This window comes from Schistocerca nitens, chromosome 8 (assembly GCF_023898315.1).
Source record: "Schistocerca nitens isolate TAMUIC-IGC-003100 chromosome 8, iqSchNite1.1, whole genome shotgun sequence".
In the NCBI taxonomy this organism is placed as follows: domain Eukaryota; kingdom Metazoa; phylum Arthropoda; class Insecta; order Orthoptera; family Acrididae; genus Schistocerca; species Schistocerca nitens.
The window spans coordinates 197955589-197979160 of NC_064621.1; the positions used below are offsets into that span (position 1 = coordinate 197955589).

The following is a 23572-nucleotide window of genomic DNA, read 5'->3' on the forward strand; positions in this document are numbered from 1 at the left end:
GTAGCTCTAAGTTCTAGGAGACTGATGACCATAGATGTTAAGTCCCATAGTGCTCAGAGCCATTTGAACCATTTTTTTGATTGCGAGTAGTTGTTATAGAAAACTTGCAGGTATACTATGGGCAGGCAATTAGGAGAAATAAAGAAAATCTGGAGGCAATGAAGAGAGATGTTTGGGCCATATTCTTCCATAAGAACTCTACTGATGATAAGCCATGTCATGGATTGTGTCCATCAGGAGAACATTCTTGGTGCAAATACAATAGGGCTCAGGAAACTGGAGAACTTATTTGCACCAACATTCTCTTCCTGCTGCTGTTATTACAGCAATTAAACCTATTTCCAGAGACTTGGCTCCTCCTGACCTTCTAAGAAAATGTCAGCATGGGCAGACACAGAACCCAAATGAATGTTTCAACTGCGTAATTTGGAACCGCCTTCCTAACACTGTATTTGTAGGCACGCTTACAATGAAACTACGAGTTCATGATGCTGTTATTACATTCAGTTGTGGTAATATTGGAAAGTGTTGGGTACTGAAAAAGCTAGGAATTAATCCTGGTGAAAATATGATCACTGGGCTGCAACATCGCGATAAAATGAGGATAGCCGATGCAGACAGGTCTGCATCTAATATGGCCAAGAAAGCAAGACAAACATCTAAGAAGGTGAAAAAGAAGCTGGAAGATCTGCTAGAGGCCAAAGAAGGGCCATCAGATGTAGCAGGACAGTTTTAATTAACTGTAAGTAACAAATATCAAAAGTTTTTTCTTTCAAGTCAATTTCACGCAAACTAAAATTTTCAGTACTTATGCCCCATTATATCAGAAACCAAATGGCTCAAATGGCTCTGAGCTCTATGGGACTTAATTTTTGAGGCCATCAGTCCCCTATAACTTAGAACTACGTAAACCTAACTAACCTAAGCACATCACACACATCCATGCCCGAGGCAGGATTCCAACCTGCGACAGTAGCGGTCGCGCGGTTCCAGACTGTAGCGCCTAGAACCGCTCTGCCACTCGGGCCGGCATCAGAAACCATCATAGATAAATGAATGACATTTTCAGAGACTCTGCATAACATAAAAAGGCACCTCTGATACTACATTCATTAATATTCCCCCATTAGGAAGTTCACAAAAAAAATATTTTCTGCACAAAAAGCATAATATTTTTTGTTAATACATTTAAAAAAGTACTTCTTAAAAACTGTAAAATGGATAAAGTAGATTTTAGTACAGGTGACTCTATTAGCGTCGTGCAACGTACAGTAAAAATATTAAGGTTCTGCGGCGCGGGATAAGCCGAGCGGTCTGAGCGCTGCAGTCATGGACTGTGCAGCTGGTCCCGGCGGAGGTTCGAGTCCTTCCTCGGGTAGGGGTGTGTGTGTTTGTCCTTAGGATAATTTAGGTTAAGTAGTGTGTAAGCTTAGGCACTGATGACCTTAGAAGTTAAGTCCCATAAGATTTTACACACATTTTTTTGTTAAGCTTCTGCATCAAATAGTGCTTTCAGAAATGGGTCAAATACTTGCCTAAATTAACATAGGTTATATAGGCAGGGTGTGGTTCCCTTAAACGCGCAGTCAAGAATTACTCAACCCGCCTGAAACAGAATGAGATTTTCACTCTGCAGCGGAGTGTGCGCTGATATGAAACTTCCTGGCAGATTAAAACTGTGTGCCGGACCGAGACTCTAACTCGGGACCTTTGCCTTTCACGGGCAAGTGCTCTACCAACTGAGCTACCCAAGCACGACTCACGCTCCGTCCTCACAGCTTTACTTCTGCCAGTACCTCTCCTCCTACCTTCCAAACTTTACAGAAGCTCTCCTGCGAACCTTGCAGAACTAGCACTCCTGAAAGAAAGGATATTGCGGAGACATCGCTTAGCCACAGCCTGGGGTATGTTTCCAGAATGAGATTTTCACTCTGCAGCGGAGTGTGCGCTGATATGAAACTTCCTGGCAGATTAAAACTCGGGAGTTCGAGTCTCGGTCCGCCACGCAGTTTTAATCTGCCAGGAAGTTCCGCCTGAAACAGTTACTCGCTCCCCGCCGGAGACGGCTGCTGTCTCTCGTAAGACCTGCAGTGTCACGTTCTGTGACGTACACGCCGCGGCCTGTCTTTCTCGAGGGCCTCACGTTGTAATCATGGGACGGTCGTGGCACTGTCGCGTCATTGTTCTTTTTCTTAAACCGCCTGAAGAGTGCGTGCTCTCTCGTTGCGTCCGTGATTGGGGCACTGGGCCACACATAGGCAGCTCTGAGGTCGGCGGAGAAGAAGCATTTCACTTTGTTAGATTAATCTGTCGAATGCGGATGCTCTTTAAAATTAATTTTAAATTTTTGTGTTAAGTTGATTTCAGTGACTGTATGTGTTGGGCGTGCGGCAGGTGGCGTCGAGGGCGCTGCTGAAAGGGCGCACGCCGCCGCTCAGCCTGCCGGTGAGCCACCCGGCCACGCTGCTGCCCGCCGTCGTCGCCTACTCCGTGCTGGCCGGCTTCAGCGACCTCGAGGACGACCACGTGAGTGCCAAACAAATGACTCTCTCGTGACCTATTTCTCATACGTCTCACTAATTTCGGTGCGATATTCCTGCGACGATGTGAAAGACAGTAGTTTACAGCAACGGGTACCTTCTCCTGAAACCCCATAAACTTTGGATGCAGAATTTCAGAATAAGTTCCAAATGTCACCGACTGGAGGCACTGGCAGCACCCAATAACAAATGCACCATATTTTTTCTCGGCCAGTTTCGGTCGAAAAAATGCCTATTTGGTAGTCGAACAAAATGTAATATTCCCGCTTCAGTCCCTATGGTTTCATGAAGTTCCGATAGGTGGCGGCGCTATACGTAGCCCTGTCAAGGTCCATATGTGGAAGGTTTCGACACCAGTGTTCCTTATGGAACCGCCACACTGGGGCTAGAGCAGACGACAGTGTTAAGTCGCTAGGGAAGAGAGCGGTTGCTTTCGGAAATTATTATCGTTCCGAAGACAGTTTGCCTGCCTTTTGTGTCGGAAATTATATATTTCAGCTTAAAAACAAAATGCTATGCGTAAGAACAATATTGCTCATTTCCTTTGAGTAAATTGGTATGCCTTCATAAATTTTTGTACCTGCTCAATGTAAACACTTCACAAGGAAATCTGATGCAGCACTATCACAAAATGACTGTCACCTCGGCTACAGAAGTCGCTGGGCGAATAGTTACATACACTATGTGATCAAAAGTATCCGGACATCCCCAAAACATATGTGTTTCCCCCTACAAACATTCGTATGGGCGCCCTTGGTAAACAGAATTGAAATGATGTATTGACATGCTTAATGAAGGTAATAACTGGAGCAATTCCGTACAGTGATGACAAGGAAAAAAAGACTCAGAACAGTGAAGCAGTAAAGAATAAGAAAGCAGACAACAGAGGCTACTCGAGACAGTGTTTTAGCTACCTAATGTTCCCGGCAGCCTGGAACAAGTGACTACTGGGCAAAGTCTCCCTACTTCTACTAATTCAGGACTAGGGAATCGGACTAACAAGATACAGTTTAGACTCGGTAACTCTGTTTGTGAAACCAATCCGTAAACGGTATTTATGAGTCCAAATATATGTAAAATCTGTTTCTCTTAATTTAGTGGCCTTTATTTACAAGACTTCAAAATTTGACACGGTATTAGCGACCTATGTCAATGAAGATCGTTGGTTGGTTCCATCCTGTGCCGTCAGTCGGTCGCAGTCAGATTAATAACAGCAAAACCAGTAAAGATTCCGCATCACTTTACTTATTGCAGGCCTACAAGCTTTCTTCTGGTAGTCTGAAAAGCTTTTAGAAACTGCAGAAATGTTTTCACATGTTTATAGACTATTATTGAAAGTTAGTAGATATTGTTGAGAAAGGAAGCTTTGAATAATTTTGATATTTTGATATTATTATTACCAAAAATACGTATGGGCAGTTTTAGTAAAAAAAAATACAACAATAAAGTGTTATTTTACGGTACAAATTAATTAAACAATGCTGGTTTGTGCAAAAAATGTTTTACCTCATACATGAATGGCGTCTTTAAAAATGGCCTCACTTTTAATGTTTTCAACCAGTCCTATTCTTACTATTAGTTATCGATTAAACATAAATCGCTAATCTTACTTAATCAAACTAATGACTGCTAATAAAAAATCTCAGTAACATGAAGGTAGTATTATTTAAAATTAAGGAGATAGGACCCTTGCCAATTGTTTTGTGTTGTCGAAATTGTAGACTGTAGATGCACAAGCCTGCGACGGTTCCAATTCTGTAGCCCAAGCAACATCAGATTCAACTTTTGTAGTCCTGTCTTCCTCAGTTGCGTGTAATATTACGGTATACTGATAATTTTTACTTATGGACCGTCTGACAGCAACTGAATAAAACACAATTTTAGTGCCATACGCGTTTCGCCTTTATTTTCTGCAAGGCATCATCAGTGGCAGGTTGCGTGGACAATTTATTACATATTACGCTCCTCTTGCATTTTTAGTGTTGTTGTTCTTCTTAGGAATGTCAATTTGCGGTTTTTTTCCAACATTCCACAGCACTATGAACAGGACGCTTGTTTCCATGCAATGTTTTAGTTTCTGTTGCCAACTGTCAAATGTCAATGCCCTGTAAATTCATGTATATATAAATAAATAATTACTTTTTAACGCGTTTCTGAAATATCTATGATCAAAGTTGTAAAGATCGTTTTGGAACACCCTGTATTTTCCATATTTCTTTATTGAGACAATGAGAAGCCGCCAACAATCGGCGATCGTATGTACCCCGACTCCCCCCGCCCACCAACAACTGAATAGTTTAAATGTCATTAGCTTTCTACTCATTGAGCTGTATTAAAACGGACTTAATTTACGTTTATATTCCTTACTGCAAACGCGTACTACGTTTGAACATGAACGGCTCTATAATGCGCTTTCACAAATTCCTATTATTCTCGTCTGTAGCTTATATCTACTGTTCGGTAGGTGGCACGCGCCCGCTGGCGTTCCCAGCACTGCAACGCGTCTACAGAACGTGTGTGCCCGGGCAAAATAATACAATTTGACCCAGATGTCCGACGATTTTGAAGTTTTTGTCTGAGGTCAGCAATTTGTGTTGGCAGGCATACCTCGCATATTTAGCTTTCTTGATTATTGTAAGTGGTACATTAACACACATCCAATGTATATTAATAAATAATAAGACGCCCATTTTAAGTTAAATACATTGCAACCTATATTGCTACATAATTATAAAAAAATTATTGAATTTGCTGAAGTAATATAATCGCTGATTTCTGAAGTCATTTTATCCAGTGTAATAAGATACTGCATTGGAGGGGGGAGGGAGGCTATAGCCCCCATAACCACCACCCCCCGCCCCCCCCCGCCCCCCCCCCCCCCCCCGCCCCGCGCGTTGCAACCGCTCCTGATCACAATTATTGATATTCTTTCACGTCAACAGAGCCTATACACTCCCATGATGAGATTAACAATATACCGTTACGACAGCCTCTCTCTCTCTCTCTCTCTCTCTCTCTCTCTCTCTCTGTGTGAGCAGATTATTGAACTGACACAGCGAAAGAGTTTTGTCTGTAACGGCAGAGACGTCCAGACAGGAAAGGGTTAAGGTCACTCTACGATAGAAAAAGAAGATGACGAACGGAAGGCGAATATCACATAGCAAAGAGTAATAACGACTGTACTATCGATAACTATATAGTAAAAATCAACTAAAAATTTAACAATTTCAACGAGTATGAAGCTGCATCATGTATAACTCTTTCAACGTCTTCGCTGGAGTAACTTTATGCGAATATGATGACGTAATAACAGAAGTAATAAATAATATTTTGTTGTGTTTTTTGTCTTGCAATCTTGGGCTGACTTTTGTTGGAAGATTTTCCTGACGTTTCGAAAGCTGGCATTGTCAAAAAATGAGCCTTCATTCTTGGTGGCGGAGATTACATACAGGGGTTGGACAAAAATATGGTAACACGAAAACCACAACACAGTATCACGACTAATACGTTGTAGGAAACCCCTCAGCATTCAAAATATCAAGTTCTCTCTGAGTGGATAAATACAGGTCCTTTATGGATTTCGAGGGAATATTATACCATTCTTCCTACAAAATAATGGAAATTTCAGGTAACGATGATGGAGGTGTCTATCACTGACGTACTGTTCTCTCCAAACTAGACCATAAAGTACAAAGGCTCAATAATTCTGAGGTCTGATGACTGTGGTGGCCAGATGAGGTGCGATAATTCCCCCTCGTGATAACACAACGAGTGCTGGACGATGCGAGCTGTGTGAACCGGGGCCCTGTCCTCTTGGAACACAGCGTCACTAATGAGAAATAAACATTCAGTCATGGGATGGCCCTGATCAGCCAAAATTGTCCTATAATCCTTTGCAGTGATGCGACTATGCCGAGTAAGCATGGGGAGGGTGCCATCTTTCCAAAACTTCTGCGGGTGCTTATCAATGGCGGGATGTAGTGTGGAACTCTCGATATTTTTTAAAATGTTTATCATTTATAATCTTTCATGATCATTGCCTGTGTCATAAAGTTCAGTGCTGTGATAACGTAAAATATACCGATGCTATAGGCATACTCTGAGACTGCCCTAGCTCAGTCGGAAACACAGCTGGCTTAATAGCAAACTCGGCTTCAGATGTACGTGGACGAACCCACAGACCCAGAGACCCAACGTGCGCGATACGGGCCCTCCTGCCAAAATAAAAATCCTGGCCCCCTAACATAAAATGTATAGCCTACCATTAACTAACGTAACTTTCATTACAGCAGGTAGAAACAGAAATTTAATGGAGCGTGTTGTAAAATCCCATGTAATACAAATAAAGAGATCATTCGTGTACTATATTGAAAGTATTAAACAAAAATTATTAATAGCGATAAACGTTATTAAAAATGTAACACATTATAGTGAGTGACAGTCAGTATCAATAAGCATAGGCCTATAGTTCTATCTGTTATTTGATTGATTTGTACTTATAAAATCTCACTGTACTCACCTTGATCTCTAGTAAAACTGGATCATCAAGTGTACCTTCTGTGGCGGAAGGTATTGATTATTTCTCTGGTGTCACTTCGGATACTGTGGAGGCTGAGTCCGCTAACTCTGTCTTGGATCACAGAATTCCACATATAGAGTATGGACTTCAAAAATATGCGTTCAGTCGAAGAAACAGTAGCAGGGGTAGTTAAAAACAGGTGAAATTTTAATCTTGGATGCTACAGCTACGATTGAATTCACTTTTACTAATAGTTTTGTTAATCAGTTACCGAGGTTAATGAGGCTATTTCTTTCTTCAGACCTTTTTTGGGCTGGAGAATTTTCTAGATAAATCCTCCTCATATTCATTTTGAAGAATTACCACTGCATTGTGAATCTCTTCGTCGAAAGCAGAATTTGTAAATTTTGGGAAAATATTTTTGAAGAAATAGTTAACATTCTGCATATCAACAAATTTGCTCTTTTACTTCGCTACAATGATGTGGAAACAGCCATTAGAATGTCGCATTTGTTTGCCAATGTTGTAGCCAATGACATTGCTTCTTAAAACTTGTATCGACGCTGCATCTGAACAAGAGGTAGTCTGTAACAATCGGCCTCCTTGTATCTCGGATTATTCTGTTGTTGACCAATGTACTGGGCGTGTTATAGCATGTCACTTGTAAGGCAAGCCGAAAAGACCGGATTCTATTCACAGCGTGGTGCGAGTCTTATTCTGGGGAGTGCCTCTGACTTGAACAGAGAAAGGCAAGGAACGGGGGAGTGTGTTGCTTGGTTGTCTCTGCACAAAGACGTCTGAAACAGGCAGATATGTTTTAGCGATCAGAAATTTTAACTTCCATCTCAGTGTTTTAGTAGTTCATTACCTCCTGATAAAAGCAAGTGAGAAATATTTATTTTATTTTGTTTTTATCAAACTAAAAATTCTGTGGGTGCGGCACACCTAAAATATTATGTATGTGGGTGCTCGAGCCCTGCCGCACCTACGCAGTCAGCGCGCATACATGGGGTCCATGGAATACCACAATATTGCTGTTCAGATCATCACGGAACCTTCGCTACACTTCACTCTCGCGACGTAGGAAACTGTGTAAAACAAGACTCATTCGAACGAATTACTCTTTTCCATTGCTCGGTAGTCCAGGTTTCATGGTTTCGGTACTAAATTTTCCTCTTACGGTCATTTGCATCGCGTAGATAGTGTCGGCTTTTCGCGGATGATGCTGTAGTACACAGAGAAGTTGCAGCATTAGAAAATAGCAGCGAAATGCAGGAATCTCTGCAGCGGATAGCCACTTGGTGCAGGGAGTGGCAACTGACCCTTAACATAGATAAATATAATGTATTACGAATACATAGAAAGAAGGATCCTTTATTGTATGATTATATGATAGCGGAACAAACACTGGTAGCAGTTACTTCTGTAAAATATCTGGGAGTATGCGTGCGGAACAATTTGAAGTGGAATGATCATATAAAATTGTTGGTAAGGCGGGTGCCAGGTTGAGATTCATTGGGAGAGTCCGTAGAAAATGTAGTCCATCAACAAAGGAGGTGGCTTACAAAACACTCGTTCGACCTATACTTGAGTATTGCTCATCAGTGTGGGATCCGTACCAGGTCGGGTTGACAGAGGAGATAGAGAAGATCCAAAGAAGAGTGGCGCGTTACGTCACAGGGTTATTTGGTAAGCGTGGTAGCGTTACGGAGATGTTTAGCAAACTCAAGTGGCAGATTCTGCAAGAGAGGCGCTCTGCATCGCGGTGTAGCTTGCTGTCCAGGTTTCGAGTGGGTGCGTTTCTGGATGAGGTATCGAATATATTGCTTATACTTCCCGAGGATATCACGAATGTAAAATTAGAGAGATTCGAGCGCGCACGGAGGCTTTCTGGCAGTCGTTCTTCCCGCGAACCATTCGCGACTGGAACAGGAAAGGGAGGTAATTACAGTGGCACGTTAAGTGCCCTCCGCCGCACACCGTTGGGTGGCTTGCGGAGTATAAATGTAGATGTAGATGTGGATGTGGTTTTGGAATTCCAGCTCGCCCTGCTATTCCCAAGATTATGGAGCTGCCTCTGAGTTGTTTTGGTACTGACAGAGGTCGCTAGTGCGGCATTGAGTTCTGAAGTGATTTTTGCAGCTGTTTCATCTTATTTTTAGTCACAATCCTCTTTACTGTTCGTCTGCCACTATCACTCAATACACACCTTCGTCCGCGTTGTGACTTAGCAGACGATGTTTTCCTGCTTTCCCGATACATGCAGCATAAATATTCGATGCGGTGCCTCTTGAAATACCAAACTCTTCGATTCACTTAATTACGGAAGCACACACCATACGAACACCAACAATTTGCCCACGTTCGGATTCACATAGCTCCGACATAATGTACTCCCAGCTACACAGAACACTGTCCTGGTCACGACAGGTACTGAGGACAATTCACAGGTGTCGTTCGCGGTCAAATACAACAGTGCAACTTGCAGGCTTCGCTACCGTCTGCATTTATGTTCTAGCATGCATTTCTCGCAGTGTCTCCGTATTTCTGTCCAACCCCTGTGTATGTAGTCGTCCCGTCGACTTCCGAGCTCGTTTCCCAGTTATTACCGCTGTGGTTCGACCCTTGTTAACACCATCTACTGTGAAGGTACAGAAAGTTCAACTGATAACCTTTCTAGGTGTCCTGGCTACGAGGAATGATGAGAGCCTGTACCACAGCGTGTATCGAAAACTCACAAACAGAAATCTATAGCTGCACAAATTTTCAAATCACGCCAGAACAGGAAGTACGGCCTCCATGGCATGCGTCCACAGGGTGACTGACAGAAAATGCCGTATACGTCAACATGTGACCACCTAAGGCTCAACAGTTTTGAAATTACAATATTATTCACTCTATTCCGAAAGGGGTTTCTTCCTCTGAGATGTACAATAGCGTCCATATGATAGTTTCTACTAATTTGTAGCGGAGGGGCCAAGATGTGGGGCATGGAGTATTTTTAATATTTTGGGAGACGCATGGCGACTAGTAAGCAGGCCCTGTTACATACAAGCGTACTGCCAAATTTTCAGTCTTTTCTCAAAAAAATAACATCCTGAGAGCTGGATGGAGGGGGGGAGCAGGGTGCCCCCCCTCCCCAACCCCTTGGCCCCAGGTGTGGGCGCTCTTGGGGATGTATGAAGGTTGTGTCTTTTTGTATTTGTTGAGTGTGGTTGAGTGTAATGGATGTGTGTGTTTAGTGTTGATTCATGTTTGTGTTGGATGATGATGATGATGATGATGACACAAGGGAGAGGGTAGATGATGATTTTTGGTTTGTGGGGCGCTCAACTGCGCGGTCATCAGCGTCCGTACAAAGTCCCAATTCTTACACAGTCCATGTTTTTTTCACAATTCAATCTAGACGCTGTCACAAATGATGATGATGATGAAATGATAAGGACAACACAAACACGGAGTCCCCAGGCAGAGAAAATCCCCAACCCGGCCTGAAATCGAACCCGGGACCCCATGATCCAGAGGCAGCAACGCTAGCCACTCAACCACGAGTTGCAGGCGAAGGGAGAGGGTGAAATCCAAATCCTTTTGTATAGCACCAAGGGTAGCGACGGGCTCAGCGTCCCCATTCGACCGACGAATCACCATCCACAATGTCAAATGCCATCAATTCATGGGACACTGTGGAGAAGTATGGAAGTTAATATAGGACATTGACACGTAGTCTGGTGAAACACCTGTGTCGTGTGACTTCAACTACTTGCCCGCGAAAGGCAAAGGTCCCGAGTTCGAGTCTCGGTCAGGCACACAGTTTTAATCTGCCAGGAAGTTTCAAAGTTCATTATGCTTCATTTTCTCTTAAATTCGAAAGCAACAGCACACGGTTTCCCTAACACTTATTTCCAGACATACAAGTTATCCGATATTTTGCAGTGATAATACAAACCTGTAATACTAACGGGACGTATATGGCTCCAAAACGAGCTTAGCTCAGAATTACTGCAACACAGATTTTAGTGTGAACCTTCCACGTACTCCCAGTCGTTCTATATCCACACATCTCTATATCATAATTTTCTACAGAGGGCCCCCTGCACTCTTATTTGAAGATTTTCACTTAATATTAGTAAGAGCTTTACTAAAATTTGAAGCCAACAATAGCATTACTAGAATCTAAAACTACAATCTAATTCATTCATTAATAAATTTAAAGCACATTAATATAGGACATAAGGATCATCAAGATACAAAACAAACATTTATATAACTAGCAAACATCGGGGAAGTGGCTCATACACATGCATGTTTTGTCATCAGCAAGGTACATTTCCAATCATCTAACCGCCGTTACTTGTTCGGGCCTTTCTGCTTACTCTCCACACAGATAACAGGTAGTTACCACACCTAAGATTCATCTGAAACGGAGGCATTAAGCGATACAGTTCCTGATGCCCAGAAAGATGCAGAAAAATTCACGTGAGCTCCGATGACACAGTTAGTACTCCACAGTTACGTGAAAATGATTTAATACCAAAAAATCGTCGTAGCCCAGTCTCCACATCACCGTACTATGGAATTTACAGTCGCACGAAAGCATACGCACTAACCCCATACGCAAACAATGACCAATAACGTCTGTTCCGGCCTTCCGCAGTGGCCGAGCGGTTCTAGGCGCTACAGTCTGGAACCGCGACACCGCTACGGTCGCAGGTTTCGAATCCTGCCTCGGGCATGGATGTTTGTGATGTCCTTAGGTTAGTTAGGTTTAAGTAGTTCTAAGTTCTAGGGGACTGATGACCTCAGAAGTTAAGTACCATAGTGCTCAGAGCCACTTGAACCATGTCTGTTCCGTTACATGAGTTCTACTCGTATAATGCTTAGGGGGCTACAAGGTGAAGACAAGCTAAACCGTCCATGAGTTTGCAGTAAAAACCAGTGACAACAAGCAATGAATAATGTCAGTTCAGAGCAGCAAATTCCCTTCCATACGTAATTACTCAGATAGCCTCGCACGTAACAGTTCTCTGACTCGGCCCATCCGTACTACAGAACAGGTAACTGCTCCCATCTACCACGTTCCATGAAAAGCAACATACCATCATGTCCATGCTATGTGGGCCTCGTTCATCTCTGAAGGCAGTGGCCCAAAGTCTCCACAGACTTAACCTCAGTAATCACTGCAAATTTCCACTTCAATCACAGAACACCGACAGCCGCAGTCGCACTTGTTACACATACGTTCCGTTACGACATGTCCCACGCGCAGCCCGCACTTACTTATTATCGCACCGCGGTCCCCCACGTTACAACAGTCTTGGGTGCCACCACCGTCCTCGCGGCCATGCACGACACGCAGCCTGTGGACTGCCAGAAACCTATGGATAGGCAAGGACGTGCCAACCGGCACACTCCCTTCCTCCGCTTGCCGCCCAAATACTGGCAGCGAAAATTTCTTCCGCGTCAGGATTCGAACAGGCTTACCTCCGGATCGAGCGCCACCGCACAGGATGCATTAGTAACCTTGGCTACGAAAGCGGGTTATTGGGCATGGCGTCATCCTGCGTACAAATTTTAAATTTGTTTGAAAACTATATTAAAGTGATTAAAGCTAGATTGTCACTCAAAAGACGTAGTTTGGAAATTTTATTGAGACATACAAAGGATCTGTTCCGAGATTATGATTGATCATACTTCGAATTTATTTTAGATATTCAATACAAAAAAAATCAAAATGGCTGCCGTATTTGTGGTCTGATCAAGGGCCTGCGAGTCTGAAGTAAGCAGACGGCATGCAGTGTAGCCCCGCAGAAGTTACTTAAATCAAAATTGGATAACAATAGTCGGTACTACATTAAATTAATGGGACCTTATACCTAACCACAATGAAATAACATTAAATGTAACGACATGGTCTAATAGTTAATATCAACAAATGCCACGTACACTACTGGCCATTAAAATTGCTACACCACGAAGATGACGTGCCACAGACGCGAAATTTAACCGACAGGAAGAAGATGCTGTGATATGCTAATGATTAGCTTTTCAGGGCATACAAACAAGGTTGGTGCCGGTGGCGACACCTACAACGTGTTGACATGAGGAAAGTTTCCAACCGATTTCTCATCCAAAAACAGCAGTTGACCGGCGTTGCCTGGTGAAACATTGTTGTGGTGCCTCGTGTAAGGAGGAGAAATGCGTACCATCACGTTTCCGACTTTGATAAAGGTTGGATTGTAGCCTATCACGATTGCGGTTTATCGTATCGCGACATTGCTGCTCGCGTTGGTCGAGATCCAATGACTGTTAGTAGAATATGGAATCAAAAATGGCTCTGAGCACTATGGGACTCAACTGCTGAGGTCATTAGTCCCCTAGAACTTAGAACTAGTTAAACCTAACTAACCTAAGGACATCACAAACATCCATGCCCGAGGCAGGATTCGAACCTGCGACCGTAGCGGTCTTGCGGTTCCAGACTGCAGCGCCTTTAACCGCACGGCCACAGAATATGGAATCGGTGGAGTCAGGAGGGTAATATGGAACGCCGTGCTGGATCCCAACGGCATCACTAGCAGTCGAGATGACAGGCATCTTATCCGCATGGCTGTAGCGGATCGTGCAGCCACGTCTCGATCCCTGAGTCAACAGATGGGGACGTTTGCAAGACAACAACCATCTGCACGAACAGTTCTACGACGTTTGCAGCAACATGGACTATCATCTCGGAGACCATGGCTGCTGTTACCCTTGACGCTGCATCACAGACAGGAGCGCTTGCGATGGCGTACTCAACGACGAACCTGGGTGCACGAATGGCAAAACGTCATTTTTTCGGAAGAATCCAGGTTCTGTTTACAGTATCATGATGGTCGTATCCGTGTTTGGCGACATCGCGGTGAACGCACATCGGAAGCGTGTATCCGTCATCGCCATACTGGCATATCATCCGGCGTGATGGTATGGGGTGCCATTAGTTACACGTCTCGGTCACCTCTTGTTCACATTGACAGCACTCTGAACAGTGGACGTTACATTTCAGAAGTGTTACGACCTGTGGCTCTACCGTTCATTCGATCCCTGCGAAACCCTACATTTCAGCAGGATAATACACGACCGCATGTTGCAGGTCCGGTACGGGCCTGGATACAGAAAATGTTCGACTGCTGCACTGGCCAGCACATTATCCAGATCTCTCACCAATTGAAAACGTCTGGTCAATGGTGGCCGAAGCAACTGGCTCGTCACAATACGCCAGTCACTACTCTTGATGAACTGTGGTATCGTTTTGAAGCTGCATGGGCAGCTGTACCTGTACACGCCATCCAAGTTCTGTTTGACTCAATGCCCAGGCGTATGAAGGCCGTTATTATGGCCAGAGGTGGTCGTTCTAGGTACTGATTTCTCAGGATCAATGCACCCAAATTGCATGAAAATGTAACCACATGTCAGTTCTAGTATAATATATTTGTCGAATGAATACCCGTTTATCATCTGCATTTCTTCTTGGTGCAGCAATTTTAATGGCCAGTAGTTTATTAAAGGTATAAGCTCCCAAAAAATGTTTTCGGGGTCAAAGGTAGAAGTTAATAGGTTTGAACCGTTTTTATTTACTGTTGATCGCAGTGTTGAAAAATCGTTTCTCGATAAAAACTTTTTTAAAGTTTAGGAAAACTTTTGTATGTGTTATTTGTTCAATTTGCGTGAAAACTACGTGTTGCTGAACACAAATCTGAAATTAGATTTTCAAGATTCAAAATGGCAAACCAATATGGCGGACCAAAAACTACGTTTAGACCAGCTTTGACCAAAATTTGTCCAAAAGAATGTGTTTTCTTTTCTTACGTTTAGTATGTAATTCCGGTACCCTTCCTCTAACTCCAATTGTTCGTGGAGAGCAATTCCCTCGTTCTTGTTGGCGCGGAAAGCAGATCTGGCTGAGCTGGACATGCTGCTTTCGGCGGCCTGCACACGTTATTCGACAGTTTTTCTGGCGAATATGTTTGCCCGCATACTGCAGTATAGCAGATCATTTTGTGAACGTGCGAGTTTTCTACCTGAGCCGGTCGTCTCCGTCTGAGAGCGCCCCACGGAGGCCATGATAGTGCTTCGAACAACGGGCAGTAGAAATTTTTGTAACGCATGGACTAAAAAACCTTTTAGCCCCCACACTCCAGACGCATATACCTTTCAAAAATGCAATAAACAAAAAAATCGAATTTATGACGATTTTTAATGAGGCTCTGTTCTTAAGTAACTGTTTCCTGTAGAAGCGGAATACTCTGGTAACCAATTGTTTCGGTCAAATAAAGCCAATGGCAACACTTAAATATACTGTGTCTTGGTGGTCATTATTCGTGGTCAGTGTTTAATTGTCGTAAACTGGGCACAATATGACGTCTACGCAAACACCGGTGGGTGCTTTAGCTGCACCTACCTGACTTCTGCTGGATACACGAAGCGCGCAGAACGAAAAACCAATACAAAACAAATTAATGAAAATTAAAAAAAAAAAACGTACCAGCGCAGAACTCTCGTGGGATTTGCGCCACTCGCTCATCATTCATTCCGCACGAAACACACAACTGAAAAGGAAGAAAGCAAAAGAATGTAACAGCGAAATATGCTCTGAGAGAAGAAAAAAAAAACAATATATATTTACGTAAAATATGTGCGTCTGTATGTGTCTGTGTATGCGAATTCAGAGATAACAATTTCTGCATAACAGCACGTACTGAAAATCACGATGAAACATAAAAACATATTTTTGCATACAAAGTAATTTGCTCTTGATGAAAGCTATTTTTATTTTTGGATTGCACTTTCGTAGAGTCGATTCTTCGCTTTCCCAGACGTTAATTGGAGTACTGCACAGTTGCTGTATTGGTCACTAAATAAGCAGCCACCAGCTGATAAACCAATGACTGTCATGAAAGCTTTTGTTTGTTATATACTATCTTTATACGTCTAATCTCTAAGATATTCATGACAATGACAATCTGATGATGTATTCCACCCGAATCGAGTCAAATACAGTCACTGGTTTATCAGTTTATGGCTTCTTATTTAGTGACCTGTACAGCAATCGTGCAGTACTCCAATTGATTTGCGTGACTTTATGTCACACAACCACACGTGGTTTATTTGGTCACGTCCGTGTATCTCACTATGACGATCCGGTAAATTGACGTTCATTATAATTTTGGCCGGCCGCGGTGGCCGTGCGGTTCTAGGCGCTTTAGTCCGGAACCGCGCGACCGCTACGGTCGCAGGTTCGAATCCTGCCTCGGGCATGGATGTGTGTGACGTCCTTAGGTTAGTTAGGTTTAACTAGTTCTAAGTTCTAGGGGACTGATGACCTCCGATGTTAAGTCCCATAGTGCACAGAGCCATTTGAACCATTTTTTTTAATTTTCAACGGGTATTTTTTATAAATTTACTGGCGACTAATAAAGATTCAAATGGTTCAAATGGCTCTGAGCACTATGGGACTTAACGTCTATGGTCATCAGTCCCCTAGAACTTAGAACTACTTAAACCTAACTAACCTAAGGACAGCACACAACACCCAGCCATCACGAGGCAGAGAAAATCCCTGACCCCGCCGGGAATCGAACCCGGGAACCCGGGCGTGTTAAGCGAGAACGCTACCGCACGACCACGAGATGCGGGCTAATAAAGATTCAAATATGTTATTTATCTGTACTGTTCCATTCAAGGGAAGCGCATTTTTCCATTGAATAGGCAGCTTTTACTTCCCTTCACAAGAAGAAAGAGTCACTGAATGTTTTTCCACGTAACGACCTACTTGGGACACCCAACATTGGGAAGTCACATGGTGATACATCGGAACTCCAAATATGAAGTCCTTACGTCCCTGATGATAGCAGGTATAAAATACAGGGATCGAAATATTATCAAAAACTGTGGAGAACCCAGACGGCAGTTCTCAGAGCCGAAACCCGTGAAAGAGATACAAAATAGAAAGGGACTGAGACACAGTTGTTGTCCATCCCCTGTATAACACAAGGTGTCAGTATTTAGGGATATGATAGGAACGATCATTAGAAGCAGAAAAGTCCAGTAAACATAGGCTCCAAAGTGCATATCTTTGGAGCTATGAGTACCTGTTCAGTTTCACAGTAGCGAATATTCACAATTTTTCAATTGAAGACATAAAGTCTGAAAATGAGTCAGTGATCATATTTTTTTTATTTGCTATCTACCTACATGTTTGAGTTTGACGTTGATACCACATCAGAATATTTTATGATCTGGAGATGGCAGTAGCCGAAACCTGTCAGTAAAAAAAAAAAAATTTGTGATCAAGACGGGCCTGTCAAATACAGAATATACACAATTGATCATAGCTCTTAAGGTATACACTTATAGACCATGTTTACTGGTTTTTGTCTTGTTTTGGTCCATACTGTCACCTCTCATAATATGGAAGGCAAAGAGCTTGCAGTAGAAAAGATTTGTCTCACCGTATAGAAGTTTTACTCATTGCTCTTATGGCATGCATTCGCTTCGAATCATCATTCCAACCCTATGCCTGAATATTGACCATTCCTCCCGGGGCACCCTATATAGTGTGTAAACTGAGCATGTAGTGAAGAAAACTAAGGAATAATTTGGATAAGAAATTAAGGTCAAGATAGAAGAAAGAAAAACTTTAATGTCTGGCGACGGCATATTTATCCTGGTAGAGATGGCAAAGCATTTAATTGATCAGCTGAATGGCATATATTATGTCCTTAAAAATGATCACCTGTTGAACGTCAGCAAAAGTAAAGCCAAGGTAATGGAGATTATTCGAATGCTGATGAAATGAGACGCTGAAAGTAATACGTAATACATGAGTTCTCCTATCTGACCAGCAAATAACTGACGAGGACGGAAACAGAGAATATCTAAAATACGGACTGGCGAAACGGAGGAAACATTTCTAAAAATTTGAGATCTAATATAAACTTACGTATTAGGAAGTCTTTTATGAAAGCATTTGCTTTGTATGGAAATTAAACTTTACGGTAAACAGGACGGACAAGAAGAGAGCAGAAGCTCTTGAAATGTGATGCTGACGATTAGACGGGTAGATCGCCTAACTAATGAAAATTTCTTAATCTAAATGGGAAAAAAGAAATTCATGTCGCAACTTAGCTAAAACATGGGACCGATGTTGGTGTGATGAATGCCATCTTGCTCTAAATGCAGAAAAATGTTTGTTAACGCAGAAGAGCAACGAAGACGATCCTGTGACGTTCGAATACAGCATTAGTACTGTCGTGTTTAACACAATCACATCAACTAAATATCTAGGCGTAACGTTGCAAAGCGAAATGAAATGAAACTGTCATGCCAGTTTGGTAGCGGCGAAGGCATATGATCGACTTTATTTTACTGGGAGAATTTTGTAAAAGTGTAGATCATCTGTAAAGGGGATGGCGTACAGAATTCTAGTACGACCCATTCATGAGTACTGCTCGAGTGATTGTGATCCTCACCAGTTCTGATTAAAAGAAGACATCGAAGCAGTACAGAGGTGTCCTGCTAGATTTGTTAAAGGTAGGTTCATTGCACCCGGGGTCTATCGTCTCTGATTTTTAATCAAAACGTCTTCGTTCCCGGGTTCGATCCCCGCCACTGCCTAAATTTTGATAAATGATCAGTATTGGCGGCTGAAGACTTCCGGCATAAGAAGTCGCCCTCATTTTGCCAACGGCCTTGTCAAAGAGGGCGGAGGAGCGGACAGAGGTTCAGGGCACTCTCTTGTCCTAGGGGTGGGAAACTGCCCCTAAAGGCGCAAGATTCAGCAATGATCAACGGCATGAGGATGCAGAAGGCAATGGAAACCACTGCATTGAAGAAGACACGTAACGTGTATCCACAGGACATGTGGTCATGATGATACCTCCATTGGCAAAAGATTCCAGAATAGTCCCCCATTCGGATCTCCGGAAAGGACTGCCAAGGGGGAGGTTACCATGAGAAAAAGAATGAATAATCAACGAAAGGATAATGTTCTATGAGACGGGGCGTGGAATGTCAGAAGCTTGAACGTGGTAGGGAAGCTAGAAAATCTGAAAAGGGAAATGCAAAGGCTCAGTCTAGACATAGTAGGGGTCAGTGAAGTGAAGTAGAAAAAAGTCAAGGATTTCTGGTCAGATGCGTGTAGGGTAATATCAACAGCAGCAGAAATGGTATAACGGAAGTAGGATTCGTTATGAATAGGAAGGTAGGGCAGAGAGTGTGTTACTGTGAACAGTTCAGTGACAGGGTTGTTCTTTTCAGAATCGACAGCAAACCAATACCGACGATAGTTCAGGTATAAATGCCGACGTCGCAAGCTGAAGATGAAGAGACAGAGAAAGTGTATGAGGATATTGAAAGGATAATACAGTATTAAAGGGATATGAAAATCTAATAGTCATGGAGGACTGGAATGGAAATGTAGGGGAGGGAGTAGAAGAAAAGGTTACAGGAGAATATGGGCTTGGACAAGGACTGGAAGACGAGAAAGACTGAGTTCTGTAACAAGTTTCAGCTAGTAATAGTGAATACTCTGTTCAAGAATCACAAGAGGAAGAGGTATACTTGGAAAAGGTTGGGAGATACAGGAAGATTTCAGTTAGATTACAGTATGGTCAGGCAGAGATTCCGAAATCAGATACTGGATTGTAACGTGTACTCAGGAGCAGAAACAGACTCAGATCACAATATAGTGGTGATGAAGAGTAGGCCGAAGTTTAAGACATTAGTCAGGAAGAATCAATACGCAAAGAAGTGGGATACGGAAGTACTAGGGAATGATGACTTACGGTTGAAGTTCTCTAAGGCTATAGATACAGCAATAAGAAATAGCTCAGTAGGCATTACAGTTGAAGAGGAACGGACATTCTAGAAAGGGCCGTCACAGACGTTGTGAAGGAAAACATGGGTACAAAGAAGGCAACTGCGAAAAAACAATGGGTAACAAAAGAAATGCTTCAATTGATCGCTGAAAGGAAGAAGTACAAAAATGTTCCGGGAAACGCAGGAATACAGAAATACAAGACGCTGAGGAATGAAATAAATAGGAAGTGCTGAGAAGCTAAGACGAAATGGCTGCAGGAAAAATGGGAAGACTTCGAAAAAGAAATGATTGTCGGAAGGACAGACTCAGCATACAGGAAAGTCAAGACAACATCGGTGACATTAAAAGCAAGGGTGATAACATTAAGAGTGCAACGGGAATTCCACTGTTAAATGCAGCGGAGAGAGCGGATAGGTGGAAAGAATACGTTGAAATCCTCTATAAGAGGGATGATTTGTCTGATGTGATAGAAGAAGAACAGGAGTCGATTTAGAAGAGACAGGGGATCCAGTATTAGAATCAGAATTTAAAAGAGCTTTGGAAGACTTAAGATCAATTAAGGCAGAAGGGATAGATCCACCAGAACTTCTACAATCATTGGGGGAAGTGGCAGCAAAACGACTATTCACGTTGGTTTGTAGAATGTATGGGTCTGGCGACATACCATCTGACTTTCGGAAAAGCATCATCCACACAATTCCGAAGACGGCAAGAGCTGACAAGTGCGAGGATCATCGCACAGTCAGCTTGACAGCTCGTGCATCCAAGTTGCTTACAAGAATAATATACAGAAGAATGGAAAAGAAAATTGAGGATGCGCTAGATGACGATCAGTTTGAGTTTAGGAAAGGTAAGGCACGAGAGAAGCAATTCTGACGTTGCGGTTAATAATGGAAGCAAGACTAAAGAAAAATCGAGACATTTTCATAGGTTTGTCGACCTGGAAAAAGCGTTCGACAGTGTAAATTGCTGCAAGATGCTCGAAATTCTGAAAAAAAAGTAGGGGTAGAGCTATGTGCCGGACATCCACCATGTTTGAAATACATCGCCATTCTGTCATGCAGTGAAACATCTTGTAGTAACATCGGTAGAACATTACGTAGGAAATCAGCATACATTGCACCAATTAGATTGTCATCGATAAAATGGGGGCCAATTATCCTTCCTCCCATGATGCCACAACATACATTAACCCACCAAGGTCGCTGATGTTCCACTTGTCGCAGCCATCGTGGATTTTCCGTTGCCCAATAGTGCATATTATGCCGGTTTACGTCACCGCTGTTGGCGAATGACGCTTCGTCGCTAAATAGAACGCGTGCAAAAAATCTGTCATCGTCCCGTAATTTCTTTTGTGCCCAGTGGCAGAAATGTACACGACGTTCAAAGTCGTCGCCATGCAATTCCTGGTGCATATAAATATGGTACGGGTGCAATCGATGATGCAGCATTCTCAACACCGACGTGTTTGAGATTCCCGATTCTCGCGTAATTTGTCTGCTACTGATGTGCGGATCATCCGCGACAGCAGCTTAAACACCTACTTGGGCATCATCATTTGCTGCGGGTCGTGGTTGACGTTTCACATGTGACTGAACACTTCCTGTTTGCTTAAATAACGTAACTATCCAGCGAACGGTCCGGACACTTGGATGATGTCGTCCAGGATACCGAGCAGCATACATAGCACAAGCCCGTTGGGCATTTTGATCACAATAGCCATACATCAACACGATATCAACCTTTTCCGCAATTGGTAAACGGTCCATTTTAACACTGGTAATTTATCACGAAGCAAATACCGTCCGCACTGGCGGAATGTTTCGTGATACCACGTACTTATACGTTTGTGACTATTACAGCGCCATCTATCAGTGGTCCACCCTGTATAGTAAAGTCAAGCGCCGGCACACCAGTCGGGAATGACAGAGCAGAGAGGGCTGTGACAAGACGTCAGCCAATTGCGAGCTCACCGTCTCCTCTACAGCACGACAACGCAGCAGTAACAGCCCCTAGGTGAAGAGGACATAAGTGCAGCGCCCGACTGATTGCAACCCGGTTGAAGAGTAGCTTCAAGATTAGGCACTTGTAACGCAGCGACTACTCTATTCACTTCTATGTACTCGGACTTGGGAATTGTTATACTTAAGAGATTTCTTATTTTGTCTGTCGCCCTTTCCTTCTGACACATTTGTGTAACACAGAGTTAAGTATTGTATTTTTTTCATTTTGTAATAAACTTATTAAAATGATTTGTTTGAATGTTGTCTAGCGAAAAAAGTGGTCCAACTAAAACATTCATATTTCTTTACGTACTACACGAATATATAATAAAAAATGCGGGTTCCTATTTAAAAAAAAGGCAGTTGATATCCGTCTGACCTATGGCAGCGCCATCTAGCGGGACAACCATAGCGCCATCAGGTTTCCCCCTTCAAGCTAGACGAGTTACGTTCTTTGTAGTTTTTTTCGTTTGATGCTTATTTCGTGAGATATTTGACCCGGTCACTATCAATGGACCACCCAGTATATGCCCATCCTAATAGGCAGACCTTCCCCCATGAACCATGGACCTTGCCGTTGGTGGGGAGGCTTGCATGCCTCAGCGATACAGATGGCCGTACCGTAGGTGCAACCACAACGGAGGGGTATCTGTTGAGAGGCCAGACAAACATGTGGTTCCTGAAGAGGGGCAGCAGCCTTTTCAGTAGTTTCAGGGGCAACAGTCTGGATGATTGACTGATCTGGCCTTGTAACATTAACCAAAACGGCCTTGCTGTGCTGGTACTGCGAACGGCTGAAAGCAAGGGGAAACTACAGCCGTAATTTTTCCCGAGGACATGCAGCTTTACTGTATGATTAAATGATGATGGCGTCCTCTTGGGTAAAATATTCCGGAGGTAAAATAGTCCCCCATTCGGATCTCCGGGCGAGGACTACTCAAGAGGACGTCGTTATCAGGAGAAAGAAAACTGGCATTCTACGGATCGGAGCGTGGAATGTCAGATCCCTTAATCGGGCAGGTAGGTTAGAAAATTTAAAAAGGGAAATGGATAGGTTACAGTTAGTTATAGTGGGAATTAGTGAAGTTCGGTGGCAGGAGGAACAAGACTTTTGGTCAGGTGATTACAGGGTTATAAATACAAAATCAAATAGGAGTAATGCAGGAGTAGGTTTAAAATGAATAAAAAAATAGGAGTGCGGGTTAGCTACTACAAACAGCATAGTGAACGCATTATTGTGGCCAAGATAGACACAAAGCCCATGCCTGCTACAGTAGTACAAGTTTATATGCCAACTAGCTCTGCAGATGATGAAGAAATTGATGAAATGTATGACGAGATAAAAGAAATTATTCAGGTAGTGAAGGGAGACGAAAATTTAATAGTCATGGGTGACTGGAATTCGTCAGTAGGAAAAGGGAGAGAAGGAAACATAGTAGGTGAATATGGATTGGGGGGAAGAAATGAAAGAGGAAGCCGCCTTGTAGAATTTTGCACAGAGCATAACTTAATCATAGCTAACACTTGGTTCAAGAATCATAAAAGAAGGTTGTATACCTGGAAGAATCCTGGAGATACTAATAGGTATCAGATAGATTATATAATGGTAAGACAGAGATTTAGGAACCAGGTTTTAAATTGTAAGACATTTCCA

The 23572-nt window shown here is 42.9% G+C and overlaps 1 protein-coding gene across 1 annotated transcript in view; it reads left to right on the top strand.

Annotated features, from left to right (window-relative positions):
- Nucleotides 1–23572, top strand: part of LOC126198963 (lipase 3-like) — a 202432-nt gene that overhangs the window by 127639 nt on the left and 51221 nt on the right. The window contains exon 5 of the mRNA XM_049935613.1: nucleotides 2395–2526. Coding sequence (XP_049791570.1) covers nucleotides 2395–2526 — 132 coding nt within the window. The remainder of the gene's footprint in view (nucleotides 1–2394; nucleotides 2527–23572) is intronic.